This window comes from Scardinius erythrophthalmus (genome assembly GCF_964197995.2).
Source record: "Scardinius erythrophthalmus genome assembly, contig: HAP1_SCAFFOLD_167, whole genome shotgun sequence".
NCBI lineage: Eukaryota > Metazoa > Chordata > Actinopteri > Cypriniformes > Leuciscidae > Scardinius > Scardinius erythrophthalmus.
Window position 1 is genome coordinate 70,001 of NW_028296444.1, and position 13,955 is coordinate 83,955.

Consider the following 13,955-nt stretch of genomic DNA (forward strand, 5'->3'; position numbering starts at 1 on the left):
AGAGAGAAGGGCACGGAGAAATTATTCTAGCAAACTTTATTATTGAAGTTTGCGTACAAGCACTGGTGTGCAAATAGGTATATGTGTGTGTGTGTGGTTTTCGCTTAGGTTACGCACACGAGAGCCACCATCCCACAGAATGCGGAGTCGGGAATGAGGAAGTGATGCGCTCGGAAAGTTGGCGTCGTCTTCATCCTCCCAGGCTGGCAACCGCACAAGGCGCACGACTGGCCGTAGGTAGGTCTGTCCCTTGATCTTAACTTCAGCTGCCCTGACTCGTCCATCCGAACCGGAACAGGTCTTCACCACTCTCCCGATGGGCCAAAGAGCTCTGGGTAGCTGCGAATCAACCACCATCACCACCTGGCCAGCAGTCAGATTGTCTGTATCCTTGTGCCACTTCGACCGCTTCTGAAGGTCCGGGAGGTGGCGACGGATGAAGTTGGACCAGAAATGGTCCGCCAGGATCTGGCTGTGGCGCCATCTTCTTCTGCTGAGAAGGTCACTAAATGCGTAGACAGCCTGTGGGAGTGATGCGTCGCGGCGTCCCATCAACAGTAGATTCGGTGTGACGGGATCTGGATCCGCAGCATCGGAGGAGATGTACCCAAGCGGTTTAGCATTGAGTATTCCCTCCACTTCAATCAGCACTGTTTGCAGCACAGGTTCGGCGACGGTGTGGTCCTGAAGGATGACTTGGAGAGCTGACTTAATCGACTTGATCTCTCGTTCCCACGTTCCCCCAAAGTGTGGAGACCCAGGGGGGTTGAAACGGAACTCGATTTGCTGTCTGACCAGCTGTTCTTGAAGAGGAACTTCTAAAGCGGCAAAACTGGCTTGCAGCTCCGCAGCTCCACCTCGGAAGTTGGTTCCTCTGTCAGACAGGATCTCAAATGGCTTGCCTCGGCGAGCGATGAAGCGGCGGAGAGCCATGAGGAAAGCATCAGTGTCTATGCTCTCAGTAGGTCAAGATGCACACAGTTCGTCGTCATGCACTTGAAAATCAGACCCCACCACTTCTCTGTGCGCCGGCCCACCTTGACGTTGTAAGGGCCGAAACAATCGACTCCAGTCGACCAGAAAGGTGGCTTGTATAAGCGGAGTCTGGCAGGGGGTAAGTCTGCCATCTGAGGCACCACTGGAGTAGCGCGCCATTTCTGACATTCAACACAGCCGTGCTGATGACGCTTGATGGACTCTCTTCCCCGGAGGATCCAATATCTTCTCCTCATTTCAGCGAAAACCCGCTCGGACCAGGATGTAGCAGTTCACTGTCATATTTCTTAATGAGCAGCTTCGTAACATGAGATTTGGGATCGAGGATGATAGGATGCATCGCATCTGGGTCAAGATCTTCTGTTCTGCGTAGTCTACCTCCCACTCTCACCAGGCCAACAGCTTCATCATACTCTGGAGCAAGCATGAGCAGGCGACTCAGTCTCGAGATGGACTTACCAGCAGCAAGAGTTTCCACCTCTTCAGGGAAGGACTCACTCTGGGCTTGTCTGAGGACATGTAGCTCTGCTGTTTGGACGTCAGCTGCTGTCATGGTAGGGCTGCTCTGGTCATCAGCCGCCCCGTGAAGGCTCTCATGGGTAGCCTTGAGAAGACTGTCCCAGTTGTCTATATCAGACCTGAGTGTCGTGGTCGGAGAGCAGGTGGTGGCTCCACAGAACAATGTCTTCCGAAGTTCATCCTCGTCAGCTTCTTGGGCTTCTATTAACTGAAGCACTGGCCAGGAGTCTGGATGTTGTCGGAGGAATGGTGGACCTTGGCTCCACCGGTTCGCCTGGCTGAGCTCGAGCAAGGGTTTGCCGCGAGTAAGGTCATCGGCTGGATTGTCAGTGGTGCTGACATACCGCCAGGTCGAGTTTTCAGTGAGCTCTTGAATTTCTGCGACTCTAGTTCCTACAAAGACCTTGTAGCGACACGAGTCGGAATTGAGCCACGTTAAAACTGTCATCGCGTCAGTCCAGAGAGTGACTTGCTGGGAAGGGAGTGACAGTTCTGTCATAATGACTTTAGCCAGCTGGGCTCCGGCTAAAGCAGCACACAGTTCGAGGCGTGGCATGGATAGTTGTTTGCGAGGGCTCACTCTTGACCGAGCCATCACAAATGCAATGTGGACTTCACCTTGATTGTCTTGGGTGCAGAGGTAAGCGACGGCCCCGTAGGCTCTTTCAGAGGCGTCGCAAAAGATGTGTGCCTCTCGTTTGGGTGGCCCAGTGTCTGCTACTGATGGGACATAGCATCGGGGGATTTCCACTTGTGGAAGATGGACTAGTTCACTCTCCCATTGTGTCCAGATATCCAGCAAAGCCTCTGGTCTGATCGGTTCATCCCAGCCAACTCCCACTCTCCACAGGTCTTGAATCAGGATCTTTGCTCGTGTGGTGAATGGAATTAGGTATCCGAGGGGATCATATTGTGTTGCCATCACCTTGTAGACGTTCCTCAGAGTTGGCTGTGAATACTCTACTGGTCTGTGGCGGTACCCAAGGCGATCGGTAAGGCAGTTCCAGCGAAGGCCTAAGGCTGGCTCTTCGGGATCTTGTCGAGGCTGAGAGAGCCACAACTCGGTGCCTGCTGCTTTCGCTTCCAATGGAAGATGCTCAACAACTGTGGGGGTGTTACTGGCCCACTGCCTGATGTCAAAGCCTCCAGCTGAGAGCAGTTTACGCATCCGGTTGATAATGGTCTTGGCTTCATCAGCGTTCGTGACACTGGTCAAACAGTTGTCGACGTAGAAGGCAGTCTCCATAAGGTGTAGGATGTCCTCATGACCACTGCTGTTATCCTTCACATGCCGCTGAAGGGCGTATGTGGCACAGCAGGGACTGCATGTCGTCCCGAATGGCAAAACTTGCCACTCATACACCGTTGGTTCCTCCTCCCTCTTCATACCTCTCCAGAGAAAACGGAGAAGGGGCTTGTCTTCTGGTAGCAGGCGAACTTGATGAAACATCGCTTTGATGTCACCACTGATAGCCACACTGTGTTCTCGGAACCGAAGAAGTACATCGAGGAGAGTAGGACCTAAGGTCGGACCGGGCAGCAGTTGGCTATTGAGACTTTGACCGTTGAGCTGGTAGGAACAGTTGTAGACAATCCTCGCCTTACCGTTGTGGTGGACAACGTGGTGCGGCAGGTACCAGGGCTCTGTGGAGCTGTCTACTGTGTCAGGAGGTAGAGGTTTGGCGTAGCCCAACTGTTCAAGCTTCTGTATTTCTTGACAGTAGGTGTTGGCTAGAGCAGTGTCTTTGGCTAGACGGCGTTCTGTGCTCCGTAGCTGTGGGAGCAATGTGTGCGTTTGGAGCCCAGAGCGTGAGGCTAGCTTTGCGCCTCAGTAGAGGAGTAGCATACCTTATTACTCCATCCACTTCTACCTTGACTGTGCGCTGTTCCAGCAGTTCTAGGGCCTGCTGATCTTCTTTGGAGCGGATTACAGTCTTGGCGTTGGCATACGGGGTTATGTCAACTTCCCACAGTCGTTCAACGTGCCGCTGCAGCTCTGAGTTAGGAGACATAGTGAGGTAGCAGTGAGAGTGCTCACCAGTGAGGTTGAGGTTGGCGGGGCCTTGCAATGTCCAACCAAGAGCAGTACACACAGCTACAGGACTCCCAGGAGGACCTGCTCGGACCGGTTGTTTGGGCAGCAGCAGATGTGGAAAGTCAGAGCCTATCAACAGAAGCGGCTGGACCTTGTCAACCTTCGGCAGAGGAAGACCTTGCAGGTGGGGGTATCTGCGCATGAGTGACTTGACAGGATAGCTATGCTCAGACAGGCTCAGCTCACCAGCAGTGAAGGCATGAAAGATGTGGTATCTTTGTTTAGGAGAATGAGCTGGGGAGATGTTGAAAGAGACAGCGGCTCCTTGTAGATGGATCACCTCATGGCGGACAGTACGCAAAGGCAAGCTTTCAGGCTCTTTGGCTAAATGGAGATGCCGGACTGCTGAGGGAAGGATGAGGGTTCTCTCTGATCCGTCGTCCAGAATAGCGAAACCTTCCAGAGAGTGCTCGGCATTGTGCAGACGCACCTTAACTAGCTTCAACATGACTCTCTGCGGACGACTAGGACGGTCAACGTATATGGTGTCGGGAGCAGAACTGACCATTAACACTTTCTTAGCCTCTTGGGAACACACTTCGTGAAGCACGGTCAGGTGTTGCTGTTTGCACACTTGGCAAGGCTTCTTGAGAGTACATGCCTCAGGTTTATGGTCCCTGCCACACCTCCAACAGCCTCTGTCTTTAATCCAGGCAGAAATCTCTGATGGAGTGAGCGTTTTGAATTTGGGGCATAAGCTGAGGTAATGCTCACGGGCGTCGCAGTACGGGCAGTAAGGTTTCACACTGGGTTTACCTTTGAGTGACTTTGTGCTGCGAGCAGGATCTGGAGGGGCTACCTTAGCTTGGCTCTCAGTGTTGTAAAACACGTTGGATGAAGGACCCTGGGATTTCCTTTGGCCCTTGACTGGCTTAGGCTGGTCTTGGAACATCAGAGCTGCTCGAGATGAAATGCGCTTTGCTTGTGACTTTAACTGAAGCCAAACAGAGAAGTCTTCAAGCGTGTAGGTCTGATCAGTGCCGGTCCTCAGGATGCCTCTGTTTATGCTGTACTCCACAAACGCGTCTCGATAGTTAGTAGGCAGTTTGCTGAGCAGCCTGTCGACGTGGGAGCCGCATCGCAGTTCGTAGCCATTCTCACCCTCGAGGGAGCGGAGCATGCCAACTAGACCTTGTACTGATAGGGCAAAGTTGTCAAATGCCTCTGGATCTCCAGATCTTACGTGAGGTGAGTTTAAGATGGCACCCCGCTCGCTCTGCACGAGCTGACTCGGTTGCCCATATTTATCTTGGAGAGCCTGGAGGGCTGAGGTGTACGGCTTTGGATGGTACATGTAGGCTTGGGCTAGCTTGTAGGCGCTTGGCAGTTTCAAGTGATCGAGGAGGACTTGATATTTGAACTGCTCTGTGAGGTGAGCATGTGTATTGAGCAGATTGTCCAAAGCCATCTTGAGCAGGGCAAAGTCTGACTCTTTACCTGAGGTGAAGTGAGGTAGAGTAGGTCTAGGAAGGCCATAAGATGTGGCAACTAGGAGCTCCATGAGGTCTGTACCTGGCGCTGCCCTGTCATCTAGAGGCTCTGTGCCCTGTCTCGGCAAAGGTGGCATGGCGGGGTAAGGATAGGACAGCGTGTTAGTAGCTGATAGCACTGGCTGTAGAGGTGTAACAGGTGGAGGCACATATTGGACCTGGGCTTGGCTATAGACCATCTGTGGCTGGCAAAGTGGGGCCATATACTGTTCTACTGACAGTGGCGGAGCACGTGAGGTAACGGCACTCACGGCTGGTCTGGAAGCCGACTGCGAAGCTGGGTTGATGATTGCAGGAGGAGGAATCATGGTAATATGCGTAGGCTGCGGCTGGGCGAGTACACTAGTAGTAGTATAAGCACTCACTTGTGGAGTGGGCTGGACTGATGGAAGACTGGTCGAGACAGGTGGACTAATGACTGCACTGGAGACTGGTGGCAGAACATGAATAGATGGAGTAGAATGGAGCAGTCCATGTCCACATTGTGAGTGGAGTAGGAGAGGCTGAGCTTCTGATGAGGACCTTAGGTTGTACTCACATTCACTGAGGGGCCTGGAGGAACTGGGACTCTTAATTCCTTCTTCCTTCAGGAAAGACGTGATAAGAGCTTCTTGCGCCAATTCCATCTCTTTCTCTTTCAGTCGCCGTCGCAACATCTGATGCCTGGTGATAGCCTCTTTACTCTTGTATGCCATCTCTGCTTTCTCCTCCAGTCGACGTCTCTGCCGTTCTTGTTCTCTGAGAAGTTCATCCTTCTCATCGAGGGCATCTCTGGCTTCTTTGTCTAGAAGATTACACTGCTCGTCCACTAGCGTCTGCTCTATAATCTGCCGCTGCACTTCTGCTAATTCCATCCGCTTGACCTGTTCCTCCAACATGGCACTCTGTAGCTCGGATAGCCCGTCTGCAACAGACCTCTTGGTTGATGAGGCAACACTGGCTCGAGATCTTGGTCTGCTACGATGAGAAGATACCAAGGATCGACATGACTCTGCTCTCACAAATGGCAGTGAAAGTGGATCAGGGATTGGGATGTCGTGAGCTGGGGCTGCTGCTCCGAGTTCCTCAGCTTCGGTGGAAGGAAGTACTGTGACTCTCGGTGTGTACCCAACTTCAAAGTTTGCAAGGGATGCTGGTAACTGTATTTCCCGCTGGGGTCGAGAACGCACTGCTGGATCTGCAGATGGTTGTCCTGGCTCCATATTGTCTCCAGAAAGCTGTCAAATCCGGCTCGAAGGACCATGTGATAGAGTGGAACACTCTGAAGGGGGTAATACTGGTCTGACAGTTTCCTTTGACAGGGCTCCGGTCAGAGAGAAGGGCACGGAGAAATTATTCTAGCAAACTTTATTATTGAAGTTTGCGTACAAGCACTGGTGTGCAAATAGGTATATGTGTGTGTGTGTGGTTTTCGCTTAGGTTACGCACACGAGAGCCACCATCCCACAGAATGCGGAGTCGGGAATGAGGAAGTGATGCGCTCGGAAAGGTAATGACATCACTACAGTTTCAAAATAAAACGACAGGAAATAAAAGACTTTCCGACAGAGGGAGAAAAAGTTTAAATCTGATGCTGCACAAAAACTAACAATGCATCAAAACCAATGTTGTTTCTAATCTTTGACATGTCCAAGACTGTGATAAAAGGTAAAAAAAAAAAACCAGTCCACAATCACATTTTATATTGAAAATGAGTCATTTTGTGTGTTTTTTCCCCCAAATCAGCGGCATCATTTACGAATTTGGCAATTAAAGAGTTAAAATCCTGAATTTTTTTTAAACATTTAGTATTTTTGAGCAGGACTGAGGTTGATTAATAGATTTATGCAAAAAAAATGAAAAAAATATTTATCTGATACATTTTTACAGCAGTTTAAAGTAGTGGCTGTTTTCAGCCACGAACATAACGAAAGGTAGTAAATTTGAACAATGCACAAGGGTTAAATCTGGAAAAAAAATTAAATTGTGGATTCCGTACACCTTTAGTTTCATCAAGGAAAGCACTAATCTCTCTTGTAGAATAGACTTTTGTTTCATAGGCACTCAATTCTGATGTGCCTGTTTGAGAATCAATGTCTCCCATTTCTAAAAAACTCCCTACACTCTCACATTCATCTGAATCACTATCAGACCTGGCGACACTAGAGCCGACTGTAAACGACTGACTACAATTTTCATTTACTTCATCTGATTTATCATCATTTTTGCAATTTGTTTCTACGTAAGCTACTCCATCAATAGATCTTCATCTCTGTTTTCAGACTGAGAAGGTACTTTTTGTGCTTCTTTCATTTTTTTCCCCCTACAGCATTGGCACTTATAGCGCCATCTACTTAGTCAGGTCCGAATCTTCAAGATTGTGTAACCCTGTAGGCATTTTTGAGGAAAAGTTGTTATACCACATTTTTAGAAAGTTCAGTGTCTCCTGAATAAGGATCCACCGTATAACATTGAAATAAGGGTCCCATTTTCTTGTAATTGTTATTGAAACAATAGGTGCATTATTCACAGCCGAAACACTACAGGTGGATAGGGTAAAATTTTTAAGTTATAGATATCACCATAAAACCTTTCCAGTTTTTCACTTACATAGAGACAGACATTTTTTGTATTACAAGTTTTCTGAAATGTCATGTTTACATATGCAAATGAGGCATACCACAATATATATATATATATATATATATATATATATATATATATATATAATTCGAGGGGCAGGCATACCAGTACGCGGTTCTCCCTTTCAGGCTAGCCCTGTCTCCTCGCGTCTTCACGAAGGTTGTCAAGGCAGCCCTTGTTCCTCTCGACGACTGGCTGATCCTAGCTCACTCTCGAGACAAGGTTTGCGAACACAGGGACCTAGTGCTCCGGCACCTAGCTTGTCTGGGCCTTCGGGTCAACTGGGAGAAGAGCAAACTCTGCTCCGTGCAGAGGATCTCTTTTCTCGCTATGGAAATCGACTCGGTCGCCATGTGCGCGCAGCTTACGAGCGAGCGAGCGCGCAGTCACTGCTAACTTGCCTTCGTCAGTTCGAGGGCAAGAGTGCGGTTCCACTGAAACTATTTCAGAGGCTCCTGGGGCATATGGCATCCGCAGCCACAGTAACGTTGCTCGGTTTGCTTCATATGAGACCGCTTCAGCTTTGGCTTCGCGATCAAGTCCCGAGGTGGGCATGGCAACACGGCACGCTCCCAGTCCCAGTTACTTCGACCTGCCGTCAGACCTTCACCCCGTGGACGAACCTCAGTTTTCTATGGGCTGGAGTGCCCATAGAACGAGTTTCCTGGCATGTTGTTGTATCAACAGATGCCTCCACAATGGGCTGGGGCGCCATGTGCAATGGACATGCTGCCGCGGGCTCCTGGACAAGACCTCAGCGCCTTTGGCATGTCAATTGCCTCGAGTTGCAGGCTGTACGTCTCGCCCTGCACCGCTTCTGTGCGTTGCTCAGGGGTCAGCACGTATTAGTCCGATCAGACAATACCGCCACAGTAGCGTACATCAACCGACAAGGTGGTCTGCGCTCCCGCCGTATGTCGCAACTCGCCCGCCACCTCCTCATATGGAGTCAGAAGCATCTGAGGTCGCTTCGAGCCATTTATATCCCGGGAGACCTGAACCGTGCAGCCGATCTGTCTCTGTTTCAGCGTCTTGCTGGAGAATGGAGACTCCATCCCCAGTCGGTTCAGCTGATTTGGGATCAGTTCGGGGACGCTCAGGTAGATCTGTTTGCTTCTCACGACTCGTCCCACTGCGACCTGTTTTATTCCCTGACCGAGGGCACGCTCGGCACGGATGCACTGGCGCACAGCTGGCCGCGGGGCCTCTGCAAGTATGCGTTTCCCCCAGTGAGCCTTCTTGCGCAGACTTTGCGCAAGATCAGGGAGGACGAGGAGCAGGTAATTTTGGTTGCCCCGTATTGGCACAACCGCACCTGGTTCCAAGAACTAGTACTCCTCGCGACAGCACCTCCCTGGCCAATTCCTCTGAGAAAGAACCTGCTTTCTCAGGGACGGGGCACCCTATGGCACCCTCGTCCCGATCTTTGAAACCTCCATGTGTGGTTCCTGGATGGGACGAGGCAGGTTTGAGTACCCTACCACCTGCGGTGGTGGCTACCATCACTTCCGCTAGAGCATCGTCCACGAGACATGCCTATGCGTTGAAGTGGAACCTCTTCGTCAACTGGTGTTCTTCTAAACTTCAAGAACCCACGAAAGGCCCGATCAGTGTCGTGCTTTCCTTCCTGCAAGAAGGGTTGAAGCGAAGGCTGTCTCCCTCCACCCTGAAAGTGTATGGTGCCGCCATTGCCACACATCATGATGCAGTTGATGGTAAGTCCATTGGAAAGCACGACCTGATCATCAGTTTCCTGAGAGAAGCGAGGAGACTGAATCCTCCTCGCCCTCCTCTCGTTCCTCTCTTGGGACCTCTCAATGGTTTTAACTGCTCTGCAGAGTGCTCCCTTTGAGCCTCTGCAATCAGTGGAGCTTAAGTTCCTGTCAATGAAGACAGTGCTCCTGGTTGCATTGGCCTCCATCAAGAGGGTAGGGGACCTGCAGGCATTTTCGGTTGACGAAGCGTGCCTGGAATTTGGACCGGCTAACTCTTACGTGATCCTGAGACCCCGGCCTGGATATGTGCCCAAGGTTCCCACCACACCCTTTCGAGACTAGGTGGTGAACCTGCAAGCGCTGCCCTCGGAGGCAGACCCAGCCTTGGCACTGCTCTGTCCAGTACGCACCCTCCATGCTTACGTAGACAGAACGCAGTGTTTCAGGACTTCAGACCAGCTCTTTGTCTGTCATGGTGGGAAGCTGAAGGGAAAGGCTCTCTCCAAGCAAAGGTTGTCTCACTGGATAGTGGACGCCATTGCTTTGGCTTACCAGCAGCAAGGTCGACCATGCCCCCTTGGTGTGACGGCCCACTCCACCCTCTTGGGCTCTAGCGCATGGCGCCTCGCTAACAGACATCTGTAGAGCTGCAGGCTGGGCGACACCTAAAACGGCCTCTGGGCGACCCCCACGTGTGTAGTCCACTGTAAGCCTCTCTGAGCATGTGTCTTTCCCTCTGCAAGCCACCTTGCCACCCCTGGGTTTGAAATATTCCATCTGCGGCTGGACACCCCAGTGATTCTCAATATGCAGCCCCCTGGGGTCATGTGTATTCCAAGTCCCCCACCTTCGGGCTGGGCACAATTGCATATTTCCACTGATATATGCTTCCCAGTGTACCTTGGTACCTTGGCATAATTCCAGCAGCCATTAAAAACTGTCCCTTTCATGTTAATGTTGTTTTTTAATTGTTTACATGTTTAAATATTCTGAGAATGCATAGTTTAGTTCTAATGTTTAATGTTTAAACTGCAATAAATGCATTAAAAAAAAATATTTTATTTTTTTTGGCAGCCATTTTGTTTTTATTGTTTATGCCAAAACAGTGATGTTTACAACTTGTTATACGGCAGAAATGGATTCAGCACCTAAAAATCATATAGAAACAACACTTGAAGTACTTTTCCTCAAAAACGCCTACTGCATCTTATCCAGGGCTATTTATCTATTTTGGGACTCGACTATTATGATGGATAGATGTATTGTTTGTTCGGTCACCTAATCAGGGTGTCTACAGATATAAACAACTTAAATTTAAGACTTTTTAATGCCACCTTATAATGCCACTTTGAATGAAATTTAAGACCAAACCTGTGATGGAAATACACATTATATTACATACGTACAGTATATGTAATATTTCATGTTTAACCTAAGTAATTGAAGTAATTTAATATGAACTAGGGCTGAGTATTGACACAAATTTCACAATTCGATTAGATTTCGATTCAATATTGATCAATTTGGATATCAGGTAGGCTACAATTCATGGCAAATTTTCCCAAGGAAAACAAAACTCTTACATAATGCTGTAAACTATGGGAGTCAGTTGTAGCCGACTAGGCTTCATTAGCCTACTATAAAATTGAAGGTAAAAATTAACAGATTTTTATACACTTAAATTACACTTTTATTTTTATAATAATAAAGTTATATGAAATATAAACATTTAAATGGTGGCTGTCATAAAAACTTGCCATATTTATTCAAACATGCATTAAATATTGAAGAACATTAAAAAATTATAATGAATATGTAATATGATGCATATATTCATCAAAATGCTCTTCTCTAGAGTTCATTTTTCTAGCTGACTAACAAGCTTATGGTCACTGGATATGGTTTTTCTGAGGTAAATGTGACGTTATGACATTGTTTACAAGGTGTATTACTGACGTCTTTGCACGGTTGAAACACTGATTGAGCAATGTTTATTTTGCGCTGTAACTGGTATTATTACGGGGAAGAGAAGATCATGTGCTGCTGCTTCTCTTGAGCTGAGCTGAGCCAGAGCTATCTCTACGCCACAGCGCCAAAACACTTTTTATGTTTTTGAATTTAGTAAGAAAATGGACTTAAATTGAAATCTGAGACTTTGTTTAATATCAATAGTAACAAACTACAAAGATTATTGAGATTTATTGGATGGGATGCGCGCTACAATGTTCCATTCATTCATAAACTGAAAACAGGATTTAAGAATCGATATCCGTTCGTAAAAATGAAAATTTATTAAAACAGAGAAATCAATATTTTTTTTACCCAGCCCTAATATTAACTACTTGTTTATTGAACTAATATCAATGTTACATTTGCAATCGTGAGAATATTCAGCAAAATAGCTCCTGTCATGTTATGTTACTTAACTATATCATATGTTATAAACATTTAGAATTTTTACCTCAGTATTTCTTCTGTGAGGTTTTATTTTGTGTGCTGTTATGCTCATTTGTTTTGATTTCTCACTAATCTCTCACTGAGACAGGCACCGCGAGCCTCAACAGCGCTACCAGAAATACATTATTATCAATCGCTGTTTATGTAATAAAATCAGAATCATTCTCGCGATTCGATGCTTCACTGGTTATTTGACAGACATTGGGTCACAGAAATTTTAGCGCTAATGTGTCCAGAAATATTTAAGACCCATCAAATTTTGTTATAAAATTAAATTTTTATAAACAATAAAATCAATATGGTTTATGGCACTTTTTTTTCACTCCACAGAGATTCGATTGGATGGAAACAAGCTGTTTGTTCTAGAATTAGTGTAAATTGTGTAAAACATTAGGAAGTTCTAAACTAAATTTCTGCGCACAACAATAGTGAGAGCACTATTGCACTATTGAAGCACTCCTTGTTACGGTTGATTTTTGATTCCTCACAGGGAAAAACCTGAAACTCCAGTAGTGTTTAAAATGATTGTGTGAAAACGGCTGCAGTCTTACCTCTGTTTCTCTGACAGACTCATCTTAGAGAGAGAGTCCTTTCCTCGCTCCTCCGACATTACTGCAGCTAAACAACCAGTGCAAACAGATCAGCACTGGTTTGTAAAACAGTCAGCTCAACATGACCTGGAGGTGACAATATGTTAATGAGATGTTACAAACAAATATACTGCCATGTAGAGATCGTTCATTAAGGGATAATTCATGACCAGCTGTAAATTAAATGATTTTAAAGCACAGCATGGAGGCAAATAACCACATGACATAAAGCAGAGTGCATTCAAATTGTTTCATGCACAGCTAGCTGTGGATTTCCCAGTACTGACAATTTAAAGCTGTTATTGATGTTTGCCGTGCAATATTTGACCTGAAGGTACCTTTTTTTTTTTTTTTTTTTTATCACCTATATGGCTCATTAGATCTAGCATTCTGCCTGCTTCGACGAATCAGACACGGAGATGAAGTATTGCATAAGATTACATTTATTTGAATGAATGAATCATGGCATTTATTTGAATTCATTATCGAGGATGGGGGGGGGGGCATATCTCTCTATTAATTGAGCATTAGAGAGTAATATAGCTAATGTAGCCATTCAGTAGTGAAGCATCTTTATTAATAAGTCAGAGGGATGCGTTGCTATCATCGCTGGCTTAAAACTTCTCACAACACGTCTAACCCAGATTGCACAGGTATGTCTCTAAGATGCCTGTTAAAGAACGCTTAATGTGGAAACATCAGATAAACGTCTTAATGAAAGCAGTTTTTCATACATTCTAAATCATAAACTTAATCTTAAATATTTTCTAAATGTCTAAAATCTAATCTAATCTAAATGTCTTAGAGACATATTGCAGATGAGCAACTACAACCTGCAGATGTAAATGTAGACATCAAAAAGTCTCTGTTGGACGTATAGGCCTACGTGTGCTATTAGGGAAATTGAAGAACATTAAGAAATGGACATTATAATTAGGCTACTGTGTTTAAAACTTGAGGTGGCAAACTGAACTCATATAAAGTTCATAACTTTCTGTATTGCATTTCATATTTTTTTTTTTACACATTTATTTCCAAAACTGTTTATTACTTTACTCAGTTATTTTTCTTTTCATTTTTTATTTGATCATTGCCCCAACTTCACAATCTATTTTATTATTTTTAAAATTGTCCTAAATTTATTTGTACTTTGAGAAAAATGTATTATACACCGAATATATATATAAAATGAATATCTGTGTGAACCAAAATATTATATCAGCTTATTATTATTATTAGTAGTAGTAGTAGTATTAATTATATTTGACATAAACTAACATTCACTATGAGATTTATCTTATCTCTGTAGGTCTATTTTAAAATACTTTCGATTTCGATCACAAATCATTATCACAAATCAACTGCCCGAAATGAAAAAGGAAAACCCTTCTGAAACGTATTATTCGTTTAAAATAACCCTTTCGAATAAACTTCATGTGTTAACTTTCATCGCCTTCAAAATATTTATTCG

At 46.1% G+C, this 13,955-nt stretch overlaps 1 protein-coding gene across 1 annotated transcript in view; it reads right to left on the reverse strand.

Annotated features, from left to right (window-relative positions):
• The window catches only part of LOC308686286 (uncharacterized protein), a gene marked incomplete at its 3' end in the record, with an annotated part of 76,068 nt that overhangs the window by 61,800 nt on the left and 313 nt on the right, over window positions 1-13,955 (reverse strand). The window contains exon 2 of the mRNA XM_081394650.1: window positions 12,446-12,571. Coding sequence (XP_081250776.1) covers window positions 12,446-12,504 — 59 coding nt within the window. The remainder of the gene's footprint in view (window positions 1-12,445; window positions 12,572-13,955) is intronic.